Here is a 26,570-nt window from a genome sequence, read left to right as displayed (position 1 = left end):
CAACAACAACAACAACAACAACAACAACAACAACAACAACAACCACCACCACCACCACCACCACCACCACCACCACCACCGCGCCACCATGCAGCGGAACTTCCACGGACACGCTCGACTGCTCCGACCCGGTGTCGCGTGCCGCCATCAGCGCGGCAGCCGTGTGCGAGGTGCAGGCCGTGGTGGAATGTTGCTGCGAGGAGTTCTTCAACCTGCGCCGCGTAACGGGCTCCGTGTACGTGTCTGCCAGCACCACAACCCTCCACTTTGGCTGGCTGGAGCGCGTTGGCGGGGATATTGTGGCTCCGGGCTCGTGGTCCCAGGCGTCAGCGGTTACCTCAGTCGTGTTTGAGCGCCTCGAGTACATCGGTGGGGCGCTCACCGTCGCCCACTCCCAGATCAGCACCATCGACTTTGCCGGCATCACCAGCATTGGCGGGCGCGTGATGCTTGGGCACAATGCCCTGACCTCGGTGACGTTTGGACAACTGAAAAGTATCGGCGGCGAGCTGTACCTCACCTCCAACTCCCTCACGACTATCAGCTTTGGCAGCTTGACCAGCATTGGGCGATCGCTGCTGCTGAGCGCAAACTCCCTGACGAGGCTCGAATGGGGCTCATTGCAGAGCATTGGCCTTTCGCTGTGGGTAGAGCACAACGACCTCACTAGCCTTGACCTGACGGGCCTGTCGTTCAGCTCCTCGCTCATTGTCAACAACAACAAAATCACCAGCATCAACATGGGCAGCGTCACCCGGTTCAGCTCCTTCAAAGTCACACACAACCTCATCACCAGCCTGGACTTTGGCGCTGTCACGCGCATCGGAGGCGAGCTCTTGGCCGACTACAACGCACTCACCAGCATCAACTTTGGCGCCATCACCATCATCCTCAACAAGCTCGAGCTGGACAACAACGCCCTCACCAGCCTCGACTTTGGCGCCATCACCAAGGTTGGCCGCGGCATTTCCATCTTCAACAACGACATCACCAGCATCAACTTCCGCTCCCTTACCAAGATTGCGGGCGCTCTCTTGGCCTGGAGCAATGACCTGCCCACGCTGGACTTTGGCAGCATCACGTTCATCGACGGCACGCTTGATCTCTCCAGCAACTCGCTCACCAGCATCAACTTCCGCGGCATCACCTCCATCGATGGCACGCTCGACCTCGGCCGCAACTCCTTCACGTCCATCACCTTTGCGGGCCTGACCAGCGTCACCGGTGGCCTCGACCTGAACTCAAACACCAACCTCGTCAGCGTCAACTTTGGCACGCTGACGTCCATTGGGGATGACCTGCAGATCCGCTTCTGCTCGCTCACCAGCATCGATCTGAGCGGCGTCAGCATCGGCAGCTACATCCGCCTCAACAACAACGACCTCACCAGCATCAACTTTGGCGCCATCACCCGCATTGAGGGCGACCTGTTTCTCTACTACAACGACTTCACCACCATCAGCTTTGGGTCCCTCACGCACGTGAACGGAGACTTGCTGCTGCACTACAACCAGCTGACCACCATCGACTTCACCGGCCTGCAGTACATTGGCGGTGATGTTGACCTTGACCAGAACAGCCTTGCCAGCATCGACTTTGGCACCGTCAACATTGTTGGTGGCGTGGAGATGTCAGGCAACAACCTTGCCTCGATTGACTGCGCAACCATGACCATTGGCGGCTGCTTCTGCGCCGAATCCACAGTGTCGCAATCGCTCTGCAGCACCGTCTGCTGGGCTTGCTGAGTGTGTGTGGGTGGGTGTGTGTCTGTGTGAGAGAGAGTGTGTGTGTGTGTGTGTGTCTGTGTGTCTGTGTGGGTGTGTGTCTGTGAGAGAGAGAGAGAGAGTGTGTGTGTGTGTGTGTGTGTGTGTGTGTGAGGAGGGGGCGGGGCGGTTTGAGGTTGAAGTTGTGGTTGTGCATGTGAACATTTGCGTGCGCGTGTGTGTTGTATGGGAGAATGTGTCTGAAAGTGCAGTGATTCATATGGGTGATGGCGTGTAGCGGCAGCAGCAGGGTGGTTTGTTCACGAAGGGTATGTTGTGTAGAGTTGTGGCATGACTGTATGTTCGCTCCCTGTTTTGTAACAGTGATGAGGAGTAAACAATGTGATCAGACTGCCGTAATCAGACAGGTGCATTTTACTTCGTGTAGCCGGTTGAGCGTTGGGTTGTCGCCGCAAGCGAGTGTAACAGCAACACGACAAAATCGCAATCAAGCACCACCAAGGGTTATTTGCTCGCCTCAAGCTGATGCGCAGCCTTCATGTTCACCTCATCGATTTTCCCGTCTTCACCAACACCATCAACCTCCCCTTCATCTTCGTCACCACCATCACCTGTTTCTAGCCTTCCCTCTTGCCCTTCCTTGCCACCAACACCATCATCACCATCCTCATGTCCTTGCTGCTGGTCAAGCATACGCTCGACCACGTGCACGGCTGAGCAGAACTGCACCCACCAATACGCCATCTCGCCTGCACAACAAATGCCACAGAAAGGGGGGGGGGCGGCACACGTGAGTGCGAGTAGCGGTGCAACGCGAGCACAGAACAGGGAATGAAGACACAGGACCAAACAGCACTTGCAAAAGAGGCAGCAACAATCTCACCTGACTCCAGGAGCGAGCCTCCATATTGAGCAATAAACTATACACCATGTACGAAACAAACACAGAACGCAGAACAACACAGATGTGAGAACAAGAAGGAAGGGAGCGCGCACACACACACACACACACACACACACACACACACACACACACGCACACACACACACACACACACACACACACACACACACACACACACACACACACACACACACACACACACACACACAGCACAGCACAGCACATCCACCTCTGCGTTGAGCCAGACGCGGAGTGGGGTTGCCCTGGTGACGATGAATGCGAAGATGGGCAGCACGTCATCAGCGGCCGCAGAGCCGCCAACAGCGGCGCTCGCCAGCACCTGCACTGCCTGTCCGGCCTGTGGTGGTGTTTTGTGGTTGTTGTTGTGGTTGTGTGTGTGTGCGTGTGTGTGTGTGCATGTGTGCAAACAGAAGCGTGCTGTTCCCTTGTGTGTGTGTGTTGACGTCCGTGTGCCATGATACAAGTAAGCGCCGCGTGCTTCCAATAATCGTAGCGTACCTTGCACACTGCCTCAAGTTTGTCGTTTGGCGTGATGGCCGTTTCAATGGCAACCAGGTGTTCCTGTGCCGCGGTCCAGGGGGCACACGCCTGCGCAGCTGCCGGTATCTGTGTAGAGATGCGTGGATGTTAAGTGTGAGTAAGGAAATGTGATGGATGGATGGATGTGTGTTCACCGTGCAACGTGTGTGTGTGTGTGTGTTCCGTTTGGGCTATATCGGCACTCTGTCTTAAGCGAACAGCCGAGCCTGACGCACCGTCGCGGCAATCTTTAGCTGGACTGCCACCTTGGATCCCGAACTAGAAGGATCACGTTACGATCCTGCGCAGCTGCCGGTATCTGTGTAGAGATGCCGTGGATGTTAAGTGTGAGTAAGGAAATGTGATGGATGGATGGATGTGTGTTCACCGTGCAACGTGTGTGTGTGTGTGTGTGTGTGTGTGTGTGTGTGTGTGTGTGTGTGTGTGTGTGTGTGTGTGTGTGTGTGTGTAACAGTTGGAAAACAAAATGCTGCACGCCCGTGCTGCAGGTGCATTCACATGTGTATGTGCAGGACCTGCAGGAGCGGATGCGACGCGTCAATTGACTCGCGGCTCGACTCCAAGAGGCGCTGGTACTTCTGCACGAGCACCACCCCACCGATGATGAAATGGGCAACAGCAGCAACATTAGCAAGGCCAGTGCCGCTGCATCGCTCACTCGGAAAGCAGCAAGCGCAATGCACGTGCGCGTGCACACCACACGTCCATCATACTCAGTTTCATGTCAAGGATCGCATGGTGGGTGTGCGGCGCGCAGCATCACCGTGATGCGGGCGTTGCTGGTGAGCTGGGCGACAACGTGTGGGAAGATGAGGCTGTACAGGTAGCGCTCGCAGTGGCACGCAACGTGCTCTGTTCGGGTCTCGTTCAAGTGCTTCCCCCACGCGCACGCCTTGCTGTTGAGGTGGTCGGTTACGTGCGAGTAGAACTGAATGGCAATTGCGGACCGGTTCTCCTCTGCGCTGTGAAGAAAACTTGCGACGCTGCCCGGGAGAATGCGACGGTGCGCGTATGTCATGGAATCGCGCAGCAGCGCATCCATCAACATCTGCATGTGTGTGTGTGTCAGTGTGTGAGTGTGTGAGCGTGTAAGTTGTCGCATCGTTGCTGTTACATGGCACAGTTGCATGACAATTGTGTGGAGGCGCTGACACACACACACACACACATTTACACATGCACACGCACGCACACTTTCACACACACACACGCGCGCGCACACACACCCACCCACCCACACACACACACACACACGCACACACATTTACACATGCACATCCGCACCATTTCGTATTTCGCGCGTGCGCCACAGAGGCGCTCGCTTTCCTCCACCAAGCGCTCAAATGTCTGCAGCCTGTCTTGCTTCGTGTCGCACACGTGCACAATGTACGCCTGGGCATGCACGCGCGTGTGAATGTAAAACGAGGAAGGAAGAAACGGGCAGATGAGCAGTTGTTGGTGCATAGCAGAAAAGGGGGCTGACCCACAACTCACACATACACACGCACACGCAAGCACACACACACCCACACCCACAGACACACATACACCCACAGACACACATACACCCACAGACACACATACACACACAGACACACCGTACACACATATGGTTTCGATGCACGCATAAAGCCTCCACTTCACTCCAAACCGGACCTTCCTGCCCGAGTAGTCGTCGAAAATGGAGCGAAAGACAAGATCCAACTGCTCGCAGGAGAGCTGCTCAATCCACACCGCCACTTGCCGCAACAGCACATCGTCATCGTCCTCAATGTCGCTGGCAGCGCCCGCACGCACCAGGGCCGATGCCAGGGCTGGCGTGATTGCAGTGACGTGATGGCAAATGAAGTGCAGGTGGGTGGAGGTGAGCGCGCATCTACAGAGCAGCACAAACCCTGCGTGCTCACATGCACAGGCACAACCAAAGCAACGCACACGCACACATGCACACACAGACACAGACACAGGCACACATGCACAGACACACACCCTTGCGTTGGTCTGCGGTGCCGGTGCGTTGAAGGGGCTGCAGCTTTGGCAGCAGCGACGCGAGGGAGCGCGCTGTTCGTAACACAGCTGCATCGTCACACGTGCGCGTGTGTTTCACTGCATTGACGCGCGCCGGCGACAGGAGCGGTGGCCAACTCGCCTCTCCCAGGCGGAGAACGAAGTCTGCATATATGGGCGTGTGTGTGTGTGTGTGTTTGTGTGTGAGTGTGTGTGTGTGTGTGTGTGTGTGTGTGTGTGTGTGTGCGTGCGTGTATGGGGTGAGAGTGTTGCAGGTGAACCATTGTCACGTATGTGCTCATGCATGTTCCTCTCGACACACACGTGCGGTGATCCTCAGATCTGCAATTGCTCCAAAGTACACGCACGTGTTGACGATGAGGACGACGATGAGGATGATGACGGTGGGGTCATTGATGTTGAGCCCGGCTGCGCACCGCCGCTGCCCGCATCCGCTCCTGCCCAGATGAGAACGCCGTCTGCGTGCGCATCCAATCGGTCGACGGGTCGCACCAGCTGCTGTGCGCTCGATTTGTGCGCCTCCATGATGGTCGGCAGGCCGTGCTGCACAAACGCCTGCATGTATGTGTGAGTGAGTGAGTGTGTGTGTGTGTGAGTGAGTGAGTCAGTCAGTGAGTGAGTGTGCGTGTGAGTGAGTGAGTGAATGTGTGTGTGTGTGTGTGTGTGTGTGATTGAGTGAGTGTGTGTGTGTGAGTGAGTGTGTGTGTGTGAGTGAGTGAGTGAGTGAGTGAGTGAGTGAGTGAGTGTGTGTGGGTGGGTGGGTGAGCACAAGTGCTGCACAGTTCCCCGTAACAGCGACTGCAACATGTGTGGGCCGCTACGCACGAGAAAGTTGATGAAGGACGCGTTGGAGAAGAGAACAGTGTGTGGTCGGTCCAGCATCGGCGTTGAAACAGCAGCATCACTGCTGGGGACATGGCTGTATCCGCTGCTGCTGCTGGCAGCATTGCCATCGCCCTTGCCTGGCGCAGAATGCTGTGTTGGATCAGCTGAGGGCGTTGGTGATGAGTGCTGTGTTGGATCAGCTGAGGGATCAGGTGATGGCTGCTCTGATGCTTGCGACTCTGCCGTCGTCATTGGTACCGATGGCGATGATGGTGGTGGTAGGATACCAAAGAATGCATCAATCTCCTGCGCAAACGTTTCGCGAACACTGCAAGTGGTGATGATGACGGGTGGTTGTTGTCGATAATGATGTTAGATGTTGGGGGAGGGGTAGCAGCAACGAACTGCACGGCACATGAGCACATGGGGAGAAGAGAGGCCGTGCATGCGAGCGAGGAAAACTACAACCTTGAAATGACGGTGGCTGGGAGGTGTGCGGAGCAAGGCGGGCTGTAACCAAACACGCACGAAATGCATGCGGTGGCCACAACAAGCGCTCGCCTGGCGTGTGTGTGTGTGTGTGTGTGTGTGTGTGTGTGTGTGTGTGTGTGTGTGTGTGTGTGTGTGTGTGTGTGTGTGTGTGTGTGTGTGTGTGTGTGTGCGTGTGTATGTGTGTGTGAGGCGGGGCTGTGTGTGAGGTGAGGTGAGACAGTAGAGCACGTGAACGTGGTTGATCAACCGCACAGGAATAGCATCCAACAACGGCACGACAAACGGTTGCGCTACCTCTGCACAGGTGTAAGCGCAGGCGTCTTCTCGCGCACGGGACTGAACGAGTGACAGGCCGGAGCAATCAGCCTGGAACAGAATATGGTACGAGGCGTGGTGCCAGGAACGAAGTGAGAACACAACAAAGTGAGAACACAATGAAATATCGGCTCTGTTGATCTCTTCTGCCGTTTCCACAGCCACACGAAACCACACACACACACACACACACAGACACACAGACACACAGACACATACACACACAGACACACACACGCACGCACATATACACACACACAGTGCACGAACCGCACGATGAAGAGCATGGCGAGATTTGGGCGCGGCGGAACACTGCGGACAGCAAAGGCCTTGATGGTTTGGTCAAACACCGCTCTGGGCACATCGACAATCGCAGTGAACAGCAGCGAGGATCAGGAGAGGTGTCATGGTAAGGTGCGAGGTGGTTGTGCCTGTTGCAACCAGTGTGCAGCACACGCGAGAAACATAAATTACAGCAAGCAGCAGAAGCAGCAGCAGGTGTTGTCCCACCGGAGGGAGGATGGAACCTGATCCCGTGTGTCAAGAATGCATTGGACGGCCTACAATAGCAGGATGACTAATGAGTAACGCGCGAGAGACGTGTGTTGGAAGGAGCGCCTGGCCATTGCACAAAAACGTCACACGCAACACACAATACACGACGCATACGTTGGAGAGGAGTTGTCGCATGGGCTGCTCCAGCGCGGCGCTGTAAGGAAGTGTGGTGACGGGTGAATGTGACACAACTCAGAGTCGCATTGGTACACACACAGGCACAGACAGACAGACACACACACACAGGCACATACACACACACAGACACACACAGACAGATGCACAGACACACACACACAGACACACACACAAACGTGTGCAAACCTGAGAGGAAGGGAGGCGAGGGATGCTGGGTCGAGGTGTGGAGCAAAGAGAACGATGCGCCGAAGGCGGTGAGCGGTGAGCGCGAGATATTGCCCGAGGGGATCAAGGAGGTCGCTGGCCATCAGCTGCAGCGCACGTGTCAGGATGGACTGGTCAAGGAACGGGTTGCTGGGCGCGTCCTGCTTTCCAAACGCAACCTGCACCACGACGGCGGTGAGCGGTGGGCAGTGGATGGAAGATGAGTGAGGGGAGGTGAGGCTGTGTGATGGCCAGGTGTCCAATATGTAGCCAGGGCGAAGTGTGTTCCCATCAGCGTTCTCATGCTGCACACACAGACAGACAGATAGACAGACAGACACACGCACCTCCAAGCGGTGGGTGGTGAGCTGCCTGAGAAATGCGGTGCGGTGCTCCTGATGGGTGGATGCTGGGTACAGCCCGTGCATCACAATACGCAGCAGGGAATCCGCACGGCGCACAGAGAGCCGTCGTGTTGCTCGCGTGTTCTAGCGCAGTGCAGTGTACGTTTGCGTGTGAACGGGCTGCACACAAAACCAAGACACGCACACACACACACACACACACACACACACACACACACACACACACACACGAATGCGCATGCACATGCACAATGGGTCTTACTCCAAGAAAGCAGGTGGCCAGCATGTGTGGGCGCTTGTACAGGAATTTGAGAACAAACTGCGAGTCCGCAAACGCCTCCTCGGACTTGAAACACTTGCGAGCATCGCGCACGCGGCGGGGCTGCGGAACGAGTGTAGTGGTGCGTGATTCATATCGTGAGTTGAAGGCGATTTTGAAATGCACAGACACACAGACACACAGACACACAGACACACACACACACACACACACACATACACACGCACACGCACACACACACACACGCACACACACACACACGCGCGCGCTCGGCTACGCACAAAGTGGGATCGCTGTTGCAGAAACGCGGAGCAGGTACCCAAGGGGCTGAAGCCCGCCAAATGGTCAGAAACGGCCTGGCAGGCCGAGGCATACACCACATACTCGCGGAAATTGCGCTGCAAGCACCACACGCACAGTGAGGAGGTTGATCATGACACACAGGCGCTGTAGAGGTGAGGACTGCTGATGTCTTGACGTGCCCACACACACACACACTCACACACACACACACACACACACATATCACACACATCACGCACCTCGCACAGGTCGGAGAGGTCCTCTTCCAGCTCTGAGATGGCGACACGTTCTGCTCGAATGAACAACTGTTCCCGCTTCAGCGCTCGCTGCAGCCTGCAAAACGCGGCCAACCCACCACCACCAGCAGTGGCAGGAGCGGCAGTGGTGGCAGTTGCTGCTTTTGTTGTCTTGTCCTCCATCGTCGTTTGTCTTGTTTGTAGAAATGTATTGGAAAACATGCTCAACAATCGACGGCACCTTCGCAGCCTGTGTGACACTTGCGTGCATGAGCGCACTTGCCATCGTCTCATTCGTCTCTTCTTCTTGCCCGATGAGTGCGTGGTTCATTCTTCTGTTATTTCCATCATCAACGATGTCGCTGTCGTCATCTCTCAAACACACAATCACTGCATGAGTTCAATCGATGTAACCACAAAGGACCCGTTCAGAACATGAAGCCAAAGTCTGGCGGATTTGGTCGTGTGAACATGTTGTTTGCGTTGCCGTCGCGGCCCATCTCAGCATCGTACGACGGAGGACCTTTGGAGAGGTGTGTGAGTCAGCGAGTGTGTGTGAGTGAGTGGGTGAGAGTGAGTGGGTGAGAGTGAGCGAGTGAGAGTGAGAGCGAGAGCGAGAGAGAGAGTGAGAGAGAGTGAGAGTGAGAGTGAGAGAGTGAGTGAGTGAGTGTGAACATGTGAAGAGGTGGGGGTGTGTCTTCCTCTTGTGCGTGCAGGCAAGCGCACTCACCCCTCCACACTCTCTTTCGAGCTGCAAAACACACCTGGTTGTGGGCTCGATGTCCGCGGTCCATGCACGCGTGATTGCGGCGGAGACAAGAGCTCATCACGACGCGGGTGGCGGATCACTCCACGGTCCAGGATCTGCACACAAAGCAAACGTGCAAGTGACTTGGTTGCTGCAACAACACCACCAGCAAAGTGCACATACACACACATACACCAGCAAAGTGCACACACACACACACACACAGTCACACAGTCACACACACACGCACGAAGCAGCCTCCCTTTCCTGCGCTGACCTCCTTCCAACGGTCGTGGTCTACGCGTAAGGTGGCAATGCCCCTGCACGCTTCCTCAAACCGGGAGCGAAACGCGTTGATGAGAATCTCCGCCGCCACTCGATACCCAAACTTCATGCGCTCGTCAATCGGGGGTGCGGACCCTTTTTCCAGCGACGCAACAGACTCGTCCACCACATACGGGCGCGCAGCCAGCCCCATCCGGTTCTGATCGTGGTGATGGCACGTGTGCGCGTGGGAGGGAATGTGCGTGCGAGACACATGTGCGTGAATTCGTGTGTTTGTGAGTAAGCTTGCCAGCAAGACTGTCGAAGTGCAGATGCAGCCACAGTACGGCAAGCAAGTCACCACGTTGACACGCTTGCTCCCAACACTGCTTGCCTGGTATGCACGGAAGAGCATTGCCTTTTGAAAGTTGGAACTGTCCAGCAAACCCTACACAGGAGCGCACAAGCTCCTCGTGAGAAGATGGGAAGCACCGAAAGCAACAGCCACATACCAGCACACACACACCAGCACACACACACACACCAGCACACACACACACACACACACCACTCAAGCACAAATAGCGCTTACCTGTGGCGTGAGGCGCAGAGGATTGCGTGCAGGCTCGCCGTACAGCTGAGGATCCCACAACTAGCTCAAGTAAAGCAGAAAAACGAGTGAGACTGAGGGGTGAATGCACTGGACGCAGCAACACCACGCTCCGACACGCACACCAACGCAATCACTTCCACATCACGCAGTGACAGCACTTCTCTGCTCACCGTTCGGACGGCGCGTGCCCAGCCGACGTGCACCTCCCGTGCCACAAGCTCAACGTCAAAGTACGTCAGGCTGCAACAAAACACATGTTTTGTGTTGATGAACTAGACAGGCGAACCAAGGCAACAAAGGCAGCCACTCACATGATGGCGCAACGGTGTCAGCAAGCAGGCGTGCAACTCGTGTAAACATGTGCGGCATGCAATTGTACCTTGGGTCGTCTGCTTGCCAGCGAATGGCCGCCCACCCGCGCCGCACACTGCTCAAGCACACAGGAGCAATGCACGTTCAGCGCGCGTACAATGACTTTGGAGTCAGGTCCGGGGCGCTGCATAGCAACGATGAAAGGGCACACACACAAACACACATACACATACACACACAGACACACAGACGCGCGCACGCACATGCACACGCGCACACCCACGCACACACATACACACCTTGCGTCGTTCACGATGCGTTCGAAGGCGGACTCTTGGTGCTGCTTGTGTTGGCGCCATTTCGCAATGCCGTGCACAACGAGACGACGAAGAACATCGTATTCCTCATCGGAGGTCTGACGGATGAGCATCTGAAGGTGCTCCTCCTTCCGTGCGCGTCGCAGCAGAACGTCGTACTCAGCACGCGCATGTTCAGGCAGCAGGATGCCTGCCAAGCAGCAGCAGCAGCAGCAGCAGCAGCGTGTGAATGCAAAGTCTTGCCTGCAGGCACGTGTTCTACACGAAGGAAGGAAAGAACAGTAGAAGGAGGACGGGGAAACAAGCAGCCACACGCACAAACAAATAGGAATCCACACATGAACACACGCACACACACGCACAGGCAAGCGCAGACACGCGTGTTACCGATGCTCCGCTCTATGGCTGCGCGTGTGGCCGAGTCAATCTTCTGCAAGACGAGCGAAATGTTCGTGACAGTGACGCCTGTTGTTGCGGAGTAGCGGAATACCGACGAAGCAGGTGAGCTGGTGAGCTGGTGAAAAAAATGACACGAAAGGTGTGTGTTCTGACAGTTTGGCGTGCGTAAAATGGATGATCCTACAATCCCTGGTATCGATGATGGTGATATCGCTGATAAAGACGACACAACACACATGACAACATCAGAGCATTCCAAGCAAGCAAGCATGATCACTTTGGCTCAAAAAAAAAAAAAAGCGCACCAAGATCTGCGCCCCTTGCAAGGAAGAGCTGCAGTGATTGCGCAATCTGGACGCGATAGTCTGCCGGCAGCTGACGCAATAGCGCCGACAGGTCCTCCCGGGCCTGCAGTCGTGTGAGGGTGGGTATACGTTGAAGCTACACGGCACTTGTGTGGACAAACGCCCGCATACAAACGCATACAAACACACACACACACACACACACACACACACACACACACACCTGCTGCTTGATTGGGTCGATGGGCTTCTGCTCCTCTTGATTGTTATTTGTGCTGGTTGTTGTTGTTGTTGTGTTGGCTGCTTCCGTCGATTGCCTGCAATGGTGGTGTACAAAGCAGGTCAGGCAGGCACAGCACGGGGAAAGGCCATTGAAGCCGCCTAGCCGCTGCACTGCAACTGAAAGCACATGACCGCAGGCGAGCAAGCACAGATGCACATGGACGTGTGATACGTGCACTTACGAGGCTGCTGCTTGCGGGTTTTGTCGCTTACTTGCTCTCACGGTATGACACACCTGCAAGCAAGCCATCAGAAATGTGAACACTCAATCAGCTGGGGCTCGTGCGTGTCGATGAACTTCACAAACTCGAATACACACGCAGGCGCATACACATAGAATGGTACGACCACTCGCACACTCAAAACACACCGAGCATTGTCGCTGCTGCGTTGAGTCATCGTTGTCATCGAGTGCGTTGTAGCTGCCGCACGCGCCACATTTCCACCTGATTGACACACACGCAAGGGGGAGGGGATGAGCATGATTGCTATCAACAGAGAAGCAGTGATGAGGGGCTGCTGTTGTGCCACCAACGTGTCTCCATATCTGCTCCAAACACCATACATGTACCACGCTGTGTTGTATACTGCCCCGCACTCACCTGGTGCGAGGCTGAAGTGGCTGCATGTAGCGATCAGCAATGACGGACACCTCGGCGCTCATGGGCTGTGGAACTGAAGATTGACCATCTGCTGGTGACTGCCGGTGCTGCTGTTGTCCTTCTTCGTCATTGTTGTCTTCATCATCAGCCTGCGGTAAGGTTCAAGAGTGACGAACGAAAGCGTACAAGCCATCCAGGTCGTGAAGGAAGGAAGGGAGGAAGGGTGGAAGGGTGGAAGGGTGGAAGGGAGGAAGGGAGGAAGGGAGGAAGGGTGGGAGGAAGAAAGGAAGAGGAAGGGGTGGAAGTAACAGCAAACCAAAACAAGACCTCTGCAACACAAACCAACACATGTGCATGCAGGCAAGTCACCTGCGGGGTGCCGTTGAGCTCGGTGCTGATTGGCAGCAGCCGGTGGTTGCGCAGGACTCTGCCGGCGACCAGATGTGTTGTGTCCTGCACTTCATCTTGTGGGACCTGACCAGGGGACGAAGCAGCGTAAACGCGTGAGCATGTTGGCGCAGACACATGAAGGTGTGAAAGTCTGGCAGGCAACGTGTGTGAAACACCCACACCCACACATACACATACACACACACCCACACACACACACACACACACACACACACACACACACACACACACACACACACACACACACACACACACCTTGACGTATTCCTTGAGAGGCACGGGCCAGCCTTCAATTTCATCCATGTCCCGCAAAGCATAGATGACGTCGTCTGTCGGTGTGGAAGAACAAACAGCACTCTGGCATGAGCTGGCGAAAGGGTTGCGGTGTGACACATGCATGCAAGCAATATTGGAATTAAATTGTGATTACATGGCTCACCGAGTGTTCTGAACGGCCCGAAGTTGTGCTTGTTGATGAAGAAGATGTCATGGTTTGGGCTTGGCTGGATCAGGTGATGGGTGTACTTGCCGTTGCAGACGCTGGCAGGTTCATATCGGACACGAGGCAAGGAATTGTGAGAGATGAACGCAACATGAAATTGATTGAAACCACACACGCACGCACGCACGCACACACACGCACACACACACACACACACACACACACACACACACACACACACACACACACACACACACACACACACACACACACACACACACACACACACACACACGCACACACACACACACACACACACACACACATCGAATTGAGCTCACAGGAGGAGGACGTATTCGCCGGGTCGCCTCGGGCGCGGGCGGACCAGATACTTGCCCTCCGTGGCGCCACCAGGGCTGTCAGCCATGCGCACTGATGAACAGGAACAGGGATGACGGCAACGATCATCGGCAAGGAATGAGCGGGCATGCAAACGGGAAACGTGTGTCATTAGGTCGATGGGTCGGGTCGTTCAAGTTGCTCCTTTTTTGCACTTCACCACACACACATGCACACACATGAGGTAGGTGGAGGAGTTATTTTTGTGGTGTCTCGTGGCCACTCACTCTCGGCCTCGGCACGGGAGATGTGTCCGTGGAGCCACGGGCGGCGCACGTCAATCCGGCCTGTCTTGATCTTCTGGCGCGTGAGGAACCCTTTCGTGACAGCCTGCACGACAACAACGGCGTGGATGGTGAGCTCGCGGTGCTCGGACGCGCGTCGCCGCGTCTGATGCATGCGCACCATCGACTGGATCTTGATGGCAGCCTCCAGCTCGCTCAGCCGACCTGCCATGCAAACGATGGGAGTGCGTGTGTCAGTAAGTGAGTGTGTGAGTGAGAGAGAGTGTGTGTGTATGTGTGAGAGAGAGAATGTATGTGTGTGTGTGTGTGTGTGTAAGTGCGAGTGTGCGTGCCGGTGAGTGCATGCGTGTGTGTCAGCGGAATGCGCTGTTGCAAGTCTTACGTCGTGGCTTTCGATACTTTCGGCGAGACGCCGGCTCTTCTCGAAAGAAGACATCCTCCTCCTCATCTCCCTCTTGTTGTTGTTGTTGTTGTTGTTGTTGTTGTTGTTGTTGTTGTTGTTGTTGTTGTTGTTGTTGTTGTTGTTGTTGTTGTTGTTGTTGTCGGTCGTCGTTTTGTTCCTCCTCCTCCTTGTTTGCCTGTGGTTCGCTTTGTTGTTGGAATTGCGGAGGTGGTGGCGGTGGCGCCGGTTGTTGCGCGGGTGCATCTGCTTGCTCACTGCTGTCGGCGTGCGTGCTCGCTGTATGCGACTGCTGCTGTGGCGATTGAGGACGAGGATTTGTAAGCGCGTCGTTGCTGCCATCGCTGGTGCGGCCGCTCACACGCTGCCTGGGGATGTCCACGCGATCGCTGATCTCTGGCTGGTTCACCTTGTCAACGTGCCTCTCAAACGCATCTGCAAAGCAAGCAAATGTGGAAAAGGATGCACACACGATCAGTGCAACCAAGCTGTCAACAGGGCGCGACACGCGACAACAAAACAGATACACCAACATAGGCATTCACAGCAAGACCAGCATCTGGCTCCCGTGGTGCACGCACACAGCGATATGCACACAAACAGCAGCGGTCCGACCCATTTTACCTTCCGGCTTTGGGGCGGGGACTGGGTACTTGAGTTGGACTGGCCAGCCCTGCAAGCTGTCTGGCTGGGACAAGAAGTCAATGACGTCCTTGATGGACGTCCCCTCCACGATTAACTGTGCAGTGAAGCAAAAGAGATCAACAATAATGAGTGAACTTTCAATCCATGGCACGCACGCGTAGAGGTGCCTAGAAGATCAAATGCAGTCACACACACACACACACACACACACACACACACACACACACACACACACACAAGAGGCAAGCACGCAGACACACACACACGCACACGCACACACTGACATTTGGGTTGTTGTTGATGATGAAGGAGCGTGCGCCATGCAGTCGGACAAGGTGGTGCGTGTCTTGTCCTTTGTAAATCACGCTCACCACATACCCCTGTCAATGCCAAGCGCAAGCACAGTCAGCACGGTGCGTGTGCGTGTGTGTGTGTGTGTGTGTGTGCTTGTGACCACAAACACAACTCATAACCAGGCAGACATTGATACCACACCCACAATCCAGGCGTGTTACATTACATTACCCCTGATTGCGGTTTCCTGCGCACGAGAAAGGTGCCGTCAAGCACGGTACCAGAGTCATCCACGTGCTCCGAGGAAGAGAGCCGTTTCTGCGCCTCCGTGCGGCTGATCACCCCATGCAGCCACACCGTCATGTTGCGAGGTGGTGTTGTTGTTGTTGTTGTTGTTGTTGTTGCTGGGTTGGATGCAGCCAACGCCCTTCTGCTTGTGCTTCTTGCTGCCTTCTGCTTTGCTTGCAGGCAGGCGAAAATTGCATGGTGTCTTTTGGTAATCCTCCCAACAGTAACGTTTTGCGGCGGACGTGGAAGACGATGCAAACTGCTCGTCGTGGAGGAGTGCGTGTGCGCGCATCGACCGCGACGATGCCGTCGCGAGAGCGTGGATGGGATGCGCGAGGGCCTGGGTGGCGCTGGGAATGGGATGGAGAAGAAGAAGAGGAAGAAGGCGTGGGTGTGGATGGCAAAGGGCCAAAGCGCTGGGGACGCAGCAGCAACAGCAGCAGTTGGGGTAACAGAAGCACGCTGCGGGTGGTGCTGGTGTGGGGACTGGTTGCTGCGCTGGTGCTGGGCAGCGTGTGCGTCGTGGCATGGTCCCTGTGGCTGAGCCACCATGGCTTGAGCTGGCAACCACCTGATCCTGCTGATCTCGCCTCGCACGTGGGAGGCCGCCAGCATCCGCCGCAAGATCTCGTATTTATTAAAGAAGGGGACGTGCGTCCAGGCAACGTCCTCCGACAGGTTGGTCGTGTGTGAGTGAGTGTGTGAGTGTGTGTGTGTGAGTGAGTGTGTGTGTGTGTGTGGTTTTGGTTGCTGTTGCTCGTGACTGGCACTGTGATTTGACATGATGTGCGTGTTGACTAGGTGAAGGACCAGGATAAACAGGAGGAGATGGTGCTCCCAGGATCCATTCCCGTGCTGCCAAAGCTGGAGCAGGTGGTGATCAACAGGCGTTTGTTCTCGTGTGTCTGGGTGTGGTGAGGGCTGGTGGCGTTCATCGCTATGCTCTACCTCATGCACTCACCTGCTCACTGCTTTGTGTGTTCATCCACTCATTCAGTTTGCACTCACCGCACCATATGTTCACTCACACACTGTGCATGCATGCAGATGGTTCGATTGTGGGCACGACACCAGTTCCATATCGTGCAGCCAAGGTCGTTTGCGAATGCGTGCGTGGCGCATGTTTGTTGCTCTTGTGTGCACAATGGCGTCTCACACCTGTTGTGTTTGGACTGTGTGGTGTGTGTGTTTGGTGCCTGCCAGCAAGCCAAAGCTGCTAATCGGTGTGCTTTCCGCCCGTGGCCATGCAACAGCCCGCCATGCACAGCGGGCCACGTGGGGCTCCCTCCTGTCGGCCTTTACCAACCGTCATCCACATCCATTTCCGTACGTCCTTTGATGTGGCTTTGATGTCGCTCTGTGCACTGCTGCATACGTGTTTGAGCCGTTCTCACTTTAAATGTTGTGCTTGCATGCATGCGCTGGCACATGGCAGGATTGAGCTGCGGTTCTTTGTTGGAGCGTCGTCTTGCCCCATCCCACCAGAAGATCGCGCAGACCCGTGCGTGTTGTGTTTTGTGTGTGTGTGTGTGTGTGTGTGTGTGTGTGTGTGTGTGTGTGTGTGTGTGTGTGTGTGTGTGTGTGTGTGTGTGTGTGTGTGTGTACTCATGCCAGCCCTCCGTGCACCTTTTTGCTGCAGGTATGGATGTGAGCCCCAGCCCATGAAGAATCCAGGTGAGCACACCTGCAACTGCAATCGCACACACAAAAAGCACACACACACACACATACAAAAGCATCCACACACACACACACACAAAAGCATCCACACACACACACACGCACACTCGCGCACACACATACACACACTCTCACACTCACGCACACACGTCTCCCTTCTGCAGTGTTTGATCGTGAGGTGTTTGCCCATGACATCCCGCGTGACCTGGAGGGCAACGACGTCAAAGGAACAACAGGGACCGTGGTCGGCATGGACTTTCGCGCACACCACCCCATCACCATCACCCGACTCGGTGCCTTTGACAGCGGCAGCGACGGCCTCAAGACTCGTGAGTGAAAGCGATCACCGAGAGCGGAAGAAAGGGCCGCGCTGTTGGGTTGTTATTGTCCTCGTGCGGGTGCGTGTTTTGCTGTGTCGATAACACACTCTCCTCGCTCATCTTTCATCCCGTGTACAGCCGTTACTGTCACGATCTGGGATACAATTCGCCAAACACCCGTGGTGTCCCGCACCATCACAGGCACCGAAGGCACGCTGCGCGGTGGAGCAAGGTGTGTACGTATGTGTGTGTGTGTTTCGGCTTGTTGGTGCAGCAGCTGCGTTGATAGTGTTGTCCTTTCACGCCCACATACCCTCACACGCCCATACGCTCAAACACGCTCAAACATGCTAGATATGTTGACGTGAAAGGGGTGGTGTTGACGAAGGACACGACGTTCACGGTGACGGCTGAAGGATATGGCGCCGACGAGCCCTTGCACACGCGCGCGTCCTCCATCGCACGCGTGAACGATGCCGGTGGCATTATCGAGTGGCTGCCCGTCAGCAGAACAGCGACAACCGAGCACGCGTTTCCAGACACCATCAACACCCTCTCTCAGGTCGTGGGCTGGAAGTGTATGTGTGTGTTTGGTGTGATGTGTGTGTGTGCATATGTGTGTGTGTGTGTGTGCGTCGCTCACACGTCTTTCTTCGCCCTCTACACATTTCAGGATCGGTTCAAGTTTGCTGCTGGCACGTTCGCGTTTCGCTCTGAGCGTGTGGCACCCGCCTCTGTCTTCTCACTTCCCTGGAAGGTGAGCTGACTCTGTGTGTGTGTGTGTGTGTGTGTGTGTGTGTGTGTGTGTGTGTTTGGCCTCACCTCACGACACCTTCCACTGCGCCACGACTGCTTCCAATTGAATGTCGCAGGATCACGTGTCGTATCCGGTCATCCACCTCACGTCGCGTGACGCGCTCAAGCTCGTGTTCGAAGTCAACACATCCCTACTGGAAGTTGGTGAGTTGCGACCGCGTGTGTGCTGGTTGTGAGCGAGCGAGTAGGTTTTGTTCTCACCACACATATGCCACTCACGGGTACTTGTCTGCGTGTCTGTGTGTGTCTGTGTGCCTGTGTGTCTGTCTGCCACACACACACACACACACACACACACACACACACACACGCACGCACACACACACGCACGCACGCACGCACACGCACACACAGCCACACGAACGCAGATGCAGGAGTGCAACGCGAGGACCGTTGTCAAGGACTGGACTCCACAAGCCTCGCGTGGGCAGCACGTTGCCATGCTTTCAGACCTGGATGAGGGGTCGCACTTCTTCATCAGCAGGGACAGATGTGCCACGGGAATGAAGGTGTGTGAATACAGAATGTGTGTTACAGTGGGGGCGGGGGTGGCTTGCGTTGCGTGGATGTCAGCCTTGTTCACGTCATGATGGCCTGCCCTCACGCTTGCTCATTGCTGCAGATGGAAGTGAATGTATCTGCACCCGTCGACATGCGCGAGGTGTTTGTGCATGTATGTGTGTGCGTGTATGTGTGTATGTTTGTGTGTGCGTGTATGTGTTTGTGTGTGTATGTGTGTGCTGGCGTTTCGGCGACCGTGAGGGTGGAGAATGGCCGATGTAATAGCGTGTCTCGTCGCACGCCTGTGCGTTCACACACGTACACACACACACTCACATAAACATCACACCCACCCACCCACACACACACACACACACACACACACACACGCACACTCACTCACCCACCCACACACACACACGCGCGCACGCACGCACACTCACTCACACTCACTCACTCACTATGCAGACGCTGGAAAAGCTGCGGGCTTCCAGATTTGAACGGCTGCAGAAATATAACAAAGTGCTCGAGCGCGAAGCAAAAGCCATCAAGCAGGAGATGCGCGAGCATGGGGATGTGGTTGTTGTCCCACATCTTCAAGACACATACAGGTGTGCGTGCGTGTTCGTGCGAGAAGTGGGACCTTGAGTCACGGAATGCGTCTTACACTTGCTTGCAAGCATGCGGTGCTGTACCTGCATCAGCTGCACGCTTTCTCACCCCAACCTGTACACACACACACACACACACACACACACACACACACACACACACACACGCACATACACACACACACACACACATTCACAGGTCCCTGCCACGGAAGCTGTTGGGCGTGTACACGTATGCAAGCGCTGCTGGCGCTCAGTTTGTGCTCAAGACAGACGACGACACCTTCCTCAACATCCCAGAGTCAGTACGAGGAGTGAGACGATGTGTGCACGTGCTCATGAATTTTTTGACGTCACAGTCGGCTCACGTGTGGTTGGTCGGGTTTTGGCAGGATTGTCGCACAGCTGGAAAAGAAAGAGGTTACTGCAACATCAAAGTGAGTCAGAGTGCCAGACGAAATGCTGGTGCTGAGTATTGCTGTTGCTCGTGGTTGGCGGGGTGCGTTGCTCATGTTGTTTTTTGCTTTGCTGCTGCGTGCACAGGCTGTGGTGGGGCTCGTTTCGGTGTGATTGGCCCGTGGAACGAACAGGGAAATGGGCAGAATCCCACTTTCCAGGTTGGTGGCATGCAGAGAGGCAACTTGTGAATGTGGTGCTGCAAAGGGAAGCAAAGTGGGCGCTTCGCGTGTTGCGAACAGTGTCTCCCTCATTCACACACACACACACACACATGCAATCAGGTCGGGTGTATCCGCCGTTTGCGTGTGGGTCTGGCAGCGTCGTGTCTGGTGACTTGGCGGTGTGGCTGGCGCAGAGCGCGGGGGGACTGCACGACTTTCAAGGCGAGGACGTGTCGCTTGGCATCTGGCTGCAGGCAGTCACGCCAACCATTGTGCAGGTGAGATGTGGTGGCGTTGGCGTTGGGGTTGGAAGGGGGTGGAGGGGTTGGCGCTGGCGTTGACAAGGGTTGGTGTATTGGGAGGCAACGCAAACGTGGAAAGCGCCGGGGGGGGGGGGTCTGGGGAATGAAAGTGCGCAGGAGGAGAGGAACACGGCTGCAACGTGCAGGAAGGGCTGGGATTGGGAAGCAAAACCCAAGACGGAACAAAGGAAGGAAGGAAGGAAAGAAGGAAGGAAAACAGCTGAGCGTGATGACACTCACTGAAACACACACACACACACACACACACACACAGGATGGGCGATGGCAGTGCTTTGGAGCGGATGTTGCCTGCAAGGAGGACACGTTGTTGTCGTCGCCGGAGCATTCACCGACAGATCTCATGAAGAGATTTGGGGAGTGGAAGAGGTGTGGCTCGTTTTGTGGTCGGTGTGAGGATGATGTGGGTGACATGGAAAAACAGTAAATGGCGGGTGAGGGCGGGTGTCAATAGTGCCGAGAATACGTCCATTGCGTGTCGGTGGTTTTGGCCTTGGCAAATTGCTCGGGCACGGAGCCATGCGCAGAATGGCGTGAATTGCGGGCACGTTCGACGCGCGCATTTGTCAGGTCTGCTCCGTCGAATGTTGCGCCTTCGTAGTTGACGTTGCGAAGGTCAACGGAAATCAACTCGGCATTGTTGAGGTTGGCGTGCTTCAGGTTGGCTTTGGAGTCGCGTGTTGTGCGTCCGTACATGTCTATTGTGATGGAAAGACAACTGTGATGAGGCGCGGAACGGGAAGTGTGACGGGACTGTGGTCGAGGTGTGTCGGTGGCTTGTTCTGTGTACTGATGCGAAGTAAACCAGGGAACAAAAGAACTGAACAAGGCACAGACAATCACGTGAGATAAGCGACAACAGGGTGCAGGGCAACACACACGTGCTAGCAGGCAACAAGAGGGGTGCTTGTGGTTAAGCAAGGGGGAAAACAAGAGACAAGGGCAACAGACGTAACACAGCATGCAGGCATGTGTCGTGCCGTCATCTTAGTTGATGACGGTACCGTGCCAAGGGCTCGGGATCGCCGCCGAGAGGCAAGCGGTTCCGAGGCACTGGGCACGGCGTGACGCGACACAGGCAAACGCTACTATACGACACTCACGAGTTAAACATGACGTCAATCAGACTAAACATGACATCAGAACATTAGGAGAACAAAGAACATCCAGAGCAATACGGTGCCTCGAAGGGCGAGAAGGGGGGAAACAGGGGAACACAGCGGGACAAGGTGCAGTGGGTAAGGGAGTCGGAGAGGCAGAGGGGAGAGACAGAGAGAGACAGGCGAGCGACGTTACAGGAAGAGGCAGGACTTGGTGCAGGCGGAACACGACTTACCGGAGGTAACTGGTCCAAATGATGCTTGCGACAAAGTTGCACCCTCCAGGTTTGCTCGTTCCAGGCACACTCTAGTGAAGTCCGCCTGGGTCAGATTCGCGTGGGACAGATTGGCGCCAGTAATGTTTGCTCCGACAAACTTCGCACCCTCAGGTGAGGAGGGGTTGATGACAGCCACAAGGTACGTGAGGCTTACTTGAAAGTACCCACCAAAACCAACACATTAAGCAAACGCCACGTCTTACTTGTGAAATCACAACCGCTGAGGTTCCAGCGCTGTAAGCCGCAGCCGCTGAAATTCACGCCTCGGAGTGTGGCACCCTGAAGCGAGGTCCCTTGAAGTCGAGCGTTGCTCAGGTCCGCACCACAGAGGTTGGCGCCAATCAAGTTGGCTCCCACCAACTTTGCATCTGACACACACAGAGAGTGTTAGCGTGTCAGAGTGTGAGTGTGTGTGTGTGTGTGTGTGCGTGAGTGTGAGTATGAGTATGAGTGTGTGAGTAGACGTCTGTGGGCCATACTCACACAAATACCAGAGTTAACATATCCAACACATCAAGCAAACAGCACATCTTACTTGAAAGATCATAACCGCTGAAGTCCAGGCCCTGCAAGTCGCAGCCACTGAGATCCACGCCTTGAAGGGTGGCACCCTGAAGCAAGGTCCCCTGAAGTCGAGCGTTGCTCAAGTTCGCACCTTGGAGGTTGGCACCAGTCAGATTGGCGTCAATCAAGTTGGTAGCTTGTGTGAGCTTGTGAGAGGGTGAAAATGTGTATGTTGGGTGGGGGATGTGAGTAGAAAGGCAGTGTGTTGATCCAATACGTCTGTACATGCCAACACCGGGGGCCAGACAACACCGTCACCTGAAAAGTCACAACCGCGAAAATCAAAATTCCGCAGAGTCCGACCGCTTAAGTTCACACGCATGAGCTTTGCGTTGCTCAGCTGCACACCCCGCAGCTTAGCTTTGGTCATCGCTGCCTACTGGAGGTCTGCACCAGTCGCGTTGGCATTGGTCATGTCGGCTCCATTCAATTTTGCCCCTAGCATGTGGAATAAACGCATCAAAGGAATAAGGGTGGGTTCTGAACAGGTGTCATTACATGTTCATGCATAATCACGAATAGCAGTCATCAAGACGTGAGTGCTGTGAAATTCGCAAGTCTGCAAGTCGTAAGCACTCGGATTTGCACCTTGTAAGTTGGCAACGTTCAGGTTTGTGTTGGCCAAACTGGCTTTTGTCAAGTTGGCATTGGTGAGATTGCTGCCTCGAAGGTTGGCGCTGTTCAGATTCGCCTGAACCAGGTTGCTGCTGCTGAGGTTGGCACCTGTACATTTCAACGGTACACGACAGACGGTGATTTAGACGCTCGACAAGCGAAGCAGTTTTGCAAGAGCAGTGAACGCAGGACGGGCAGGTGATGGCAAGTGCAACCACGGTCGTGCAACACACCTGAAAGATCACGTCCATGTAGATTTTTGCCTTGAAGGTCGCACCCACTCAAGTTTGCACCCCGAAGTACGGCGCCTGTCATCGTTGCATCGTTGAAATCTGCTTTCTCCAAGTTGGCGCCAGTCAGGTTGGCGTTTGTCAAATCGGCTTGTTGTAGGTTAGCTGAAGCGACAAGATTGATAGTTGAGAGAGTGGGACAAAAGTTAGCGTGTCATGATGCTGATGGAGTAGCCGCGGCAGTGGGGTTTAAGACATGCCCACACAGCATTCTGAAACAATTGAGGACTCACACAAACCACAGGACTCATGACAATGCACTACCCCTTTTCTGTAATAGCGCCAGAGGTACGCCCACCCGATAGGCCTCGTGAAACAGCCTACCTCGAGGTGCAATGACTCCAGCACAGCGAGCACTCAAAAGCTTTGTCTTGCGCAGGACCGCTTCAGTGAGTTTCGTCGCCTTGTCCATCTTGGCGCCCGTCAGGTCAGCTCCAGTCAAGTCAGCGTGCTCCAAGTAACACCCGCACAAGTTTGCACCTCTCAGGTTGGCACCAGTGAGGACAGCTTGCCTTAGATTGGCACCACTGAGGTTAGCACCTTCGAGGTTGGCATCACGAAAACACCAAGATCTCAAGGACAGCCCGCGCAGATCAAGGCCCGAAAGGTCAAGTCCTTGAACACTTGCGTGGCCTGGTGTCTGGGAGTTGGCGTGGGAGTCGCAATTGTACATGACCATAAATTCCTTCTGCGTCAGGCGTTTCGCGCCGTCCACACGCCGTGTTGCTTGTGCGTCACCGAGTTGCTCAACGAGTGCTCGCAGATGCAAGAAAACGGCCTCCTCGCGCACGCACTCTGCGACTACGGGGTTGTCCAGCACGCTGCTCTTGATCTTGCTAGTGCGCAGCCAGTAGAGGACGTGGTGGAACGCGTCGGCGTCGCGATCGATGAAAAAGGCGTTGCCACCAACAGCTGCGTCAACGACTCCGCCCTGATCTGCGAACGTGGCGGCGAGGCGGCTTCCTCGAGCCCTCCCCGTCGTCAGCGTGGCCAGCGTCGTCGTGTACAGCGTGCCGCCCACGTTGAGCGTCAATTGCTCCTCACTTCGCACGAGCGGCAAGGGGTCCATCTTTGGCAGTGCGGACAGTGCTTGCAGTGCGGCTTGTTGTTGTAGTTTGCTTGCGACGGCACAAGATGCAGCGGGGAAAATGGGTTTGTTTGGATTTTCCTCTCCTCTCTTCTTCGCTTCTTCACTTCTGCCAACCAACCACAACAGAGCACGTTCCAACGTCCACGCCATCATCACATCCACCACCATCCATCCACCATGACGAGCGAGTTGTTGGCGACGCTGGAGGCCAACGTGTGCGAGTTGGCTAACCTGTGCAGTGCCGAGAGCGAGCAGGCGTTGGTTGAGCGGCTGCATGCACAATGGCGCGCCGATCGGGACAAGGAGATGCTGCGTTTGCAGCGCGACAACGCCAAGCTGCGCGCCCAGATCCAGGCCATGTGGCAGGAACAGCAACAACAGCAACAACAGCAACAGCGATCACACAATGAGCACGACGGTGACGGCACGGCGGGAGACAGCGTGCAGCAGGGACACGCGGAAGAACAACCTCGCACACATCAAGGGCACCAGCGACGAGGCCCGAAACAGGAATGGCAACCAGCGGCGACCACACGTGGTATGTTTGCAGCTTGCCTGCCCGAGCTGGACGTTGTCGTTTTCGTATGCCTCTGCTCGTGTTGGCTTTTGCTTGCTTTTGCTTGCTTGTGGTTGCTTGTGCCCGCTTGTGTTTGCTTGTGGTTGCTCGGGGTTGTTTGCATCTGCACGTGTTTGCTTGTGTTGCCAACGTGCTCCATCTGACGTGCCTGCTTGTGCCGTCTTTACTTCAGGGAACAACGGGGGCGAGGTGGCGACGTTACGTCGCCAGGTTGACGAGCTAAAGGCAGCGCTTGCCAAGAAGGACGAAGGGCTGCGAAAGCTTGCTCAAAGGTGTGCGCGCATACGCTTTGTGTCGTGTGCATTGTGTCGTGTGCACTATGTTGTGCTGTGCTTTGCTGTGTTATGCTGTGCTTTGCTGTTTGACATTACCCCTTGCGCTCCCCCCGCCCACACTTACTCACTCTCACCCTCACACCCCGTCCCTCGTTTCCATGGCCAACGACGATACAGGAATCAAGAGCTGCAGCGCTTGGTGGATGCGTCTGATCTCCTGGACATGGCCGCACCCTTCTAATGCCCGTGCAAGTGCCAACCTCCTTGCTCCCTCCTCGGTTACCTTAACCTGCCCCCTTTGCTGCTTCTAACCTGTTCTACTCTATCCTAACGTGTAAGCAAGAAGAAGATAAGATGATGACGATTGATGAACGCTCGTGACCAAGGAAGAGGGGTGGAGGAGAGCATGAAACAGTGCATCGTGTTGTTGCTCGGTTGCACCACATTTCCACCAACCAACCAAAACAACCAGCAAAGAAGCACAGCAAGCAGTAACGATGATGTGGGAGAGGAAGCAGGTTATTGTTGTTGGTGTTGCGGCTGCGGCTGCGGCTGCGGCTGTGGCTGTCGCCGTTGCTGTGGTGGCAAGGCGGTGGCGGGAAGCAAGGGGCGTGGAGGCAGGAGGGAGAGAGCAGCGCCGTGCGCACGACCACCAGCAGGAGCAGGAGCAGGAGCAGGAGCCGCAAAGGGGAGTGGAGGAACGCGTCGTGGTGGAGGCGCCAGACCACGCTGCTGATGGCGGCGATGCGCTGGTGCTGGAGAGCGGGGCTGTGCACCGGCGGGAGGAGTTGCGGTTATGCTTCGGCGACAGGGAGGTGGTGCAAGAGATGGAGATCTTCGAAGGGGATGGGCTGCGTGACGAAGACGATGAAGAAGAAGACGAAGAAGGCGAAGAAGGCGAAGACAACAGACGAGTTGGCCAAACAGGTGCGAACTGAAGGTTGTGTGCATGTGTGCATGTGTGCATGTGTGTGTGCATGTGTGTGTGTGTGTGTGTGTGCATGTGTGTGTGTGTGT

The 26,570-nt window shown here is 55.4% G+C and overlaps 6 protein-coding genes across 6 annotated transcripts in view; 4 read left to right on the top strand and 2 right to left on the bottom strand.

Annotated features, from left to right (window-relative positions):
• PTSG_12401 (uncharacterized protein) overlaps positions 1 to 1,745 on the top strand; it is a gene marked incomplete at both ends in the record, with an annotated part of 6,353 nt that extends 4,608 nt beyond the window's left edge. Inside the window, one exon of the mRNA XM_004992979.1 lies at positions 95 to 1,745. Within this exon, the coding sequence (XP_004993036.1) occupies positions 95 to 1,745 (1,651 nt within the window). The remainder of the gene's footprint in view (positions 1 to 94) is intronic.
• Positions 1,746 to 2,228: 483 nt separating this feature from the next.
• PTSG_06144 (uncharacterized protein) lies at positions 2,229 to 15,971 on the bottom strand (the record flags this gene model as incomplete). The annotated part of the gene is made up of 44 exons (XM_004992978.1): positions 2,229 to 2,473; positions 2,608 to 2,644; positions 2,858 to 2,986; positions 3,148 to 3,255; positions 3,705 to 3,767; positions 3,953 to 4,237; positions 4,474 to 4,581; positions 4,846 to 5,003; positions 5,179 to 5,361; positions 5,565 to 5,772; positions 6,043 to 6,370; positions 6,511 to 6,603; positions 6,829 to 6,900; positions 7,120 to 7,203; positions 7,360 to 7,409; positions 7,519 to 7,558; positions 7,729 to 7,925; positions 8,094 to 8,234; positions 8,374 to 8,493; positions 8,673 to 8,789; positions 8,934 to 9,027; positions 9,366 to 9,453; positions 9,695 to 9,794; positions 9,956 to 10,162; positions 10,304 to 10,390; positions 10,535 to 10,594; positions 10,726 to 10,795; positions 10,935 to 10,982; positions 11,167 to 11,374; positions 11,572 to 11,649; positions 11,889 to 11,991; positions 12,112 to 12,205; positions 12,353 to 12,405; positions 12,541 to 12,616; positions 12,773 to 12,921; positions 13,142 to 13,246; positions 13,439 to 13,512; positions 13,623 to 13,723; positions 13,967 to 14,057; positions 14,252 to 14,473; positions 14,652 to 15,104; positions 15,294 to 15,408; positions 15,599 to 15,694; positions 15,840 to 15,971. 44 exons carry the CDS (start codon positions 15,969 to 15,971, stop codon positions 2,229 to 2,231), a joined length of 5,670 nt encoding a protein of 1,889 aa, XP_004993035.1.
• A 149-nt stretch (positions 15,972 to 16,120) lies between these two features.
• PTSG_06143 (uncharacterized protein) lies at positions 16,121 to 21,191 on the top strand (the record flags this gene model as incomplete). The annotated part of the gene is made up of 19 exons (XM_004992977.1): positions 16,121 to 16,574; positions 16,698 to 16,769; positions 16,944 to 16,990; positions 17,100 to 17,222; positions 17,332 to 17,397; positions 17,536 to 17,570; positions 17,741 to 17,905; positions 18,035 to 18,128; positions 18,251 to 18,458; positions 18,570 to 18,653; positions 18,769 to 18,856; positions 19,067 to 19,221; positions 19,335 to 19,373; positions 19,682 to 19,824; positions 20,024 to 20,125; positions 20,217 to 20,261; positions 20,368 to 20,441; positions 20,565 to 20,722; positions 21,021 to 21,191. The coding sequence occupies exons 1-19, from the start codon at positions 16,149 to 16,151 to the stop codon at positions 21,189 to 21,191; spliced, it is 2,295 nt and encodes a 764-aa protein (XP_004993034.1). The 5' UTR covers positions 16,121 to 16,148.
• A 20-nt stretch (positions 21,192 to 21,211) lies between these two features.
• On the bottom strand, positions 21,212 to 24,680 carry PTSG_06142 (pentapeptide repeat protein; the record flags this gene model as incomplete). The annotated part of the gene is made up of 8 exons (XM_004992976.1): positions 21,212 to 21,482; positions 21,769 to 21,817; positions 22,101 to 22,295; positions 22,346 to 22,510; positions 22,678 to 22,842; positions 23,295 to 23,429; positions 23,555 to 23,716; positions 23,936 to 24,680. 8 exons carry the CDS (start codon positions 24,678 to 24,680, stop codon positions 21,212 to 21,214), a joined length of 1,887 nt encoding a protein of 628 aa, XP_004993033.1.
• A 101-nt stretch (positions 24,681 to 24,781) lies between these two features.
• On the top strand, positions 24,782 to 25,947 carry PTSG_06141 (uncharacterized protein). Its single transcript, XM_004992975.1, has 3 exons — positions 24,782 to 25,239; positions 25,451 to 25,550; positions 25,731 to 25,947. Exons 1-3 carry the CDS (start codon positions 24,879 to 24,881, stop codon positions 25,792 to 25,794), a joined length of 525 nt encoding a protein of 174 aa, XP_004993032.1. The 5' UTR covers positions 24,782 to 24,878; the 3' UTR covers positions 25,795 to 25,947.
• A 3-nt stretch (positions 25,948 to 25,950) lies between these two features.
• The window catches only part of PTSG_06140 (uncharacterized protein), a 1,175-nt gene continuing 555 nt past the window's right edge, over positions 25,951 to 26,570 (top strand). Inside the window, exon 1 of the mRNA XM_004992974.1 lies at positions 25,951 to 26,480. Within this exon, the coding sequence (XP_004993031.1) occupies positions 26,051 to 26,480 (430 nt within the window). The 5' untranslated portion in view covers positions 25,951 to 26,050. The remainder of the gene's footprint in view (positions 26,481 to 26,570) is intronic.

The sequence above is a fragment of the Salpingoeca rosetta genome (assembly GCF_000188695.1).
Source record: "Salpingoeca rosetta unplaced genomic scaffold supercont1.14, whole genome shotgun sequence".
Lineage (NCBI taxonomy): Eukaryota > Choanoflagellata > Craspedida > Salpingoecidae > Salpingoeca > Salpingoeca rosetta.
This window is presented reverse-complemented; position numbering and strand designations above follow the sequence as displayed.

Coding starts and splice junctions, on each gene's coding strand:
- PTSG_06141 (XM_004992975.1), top strand. CDS start 24,879: ATGACGAGCGAGTTGTTGGCGACGCTGGAGGCCAACGTGTGCGAGTTG. Junction 25,240..25,450: donor ACCAGCGGCGACCACACGTG/GTATGTTTGCAG, acceptor TCTTTACTTCAG/GGAACAACGGGGGCGAGGTG. Junction 25,551..25,730: donor CTGCGAAAGCTTGCTCAAAG/GTGTGCGCGCAT, acceptor ACGACGATACAG/GAATCAAGAGCTGCAGCGCT.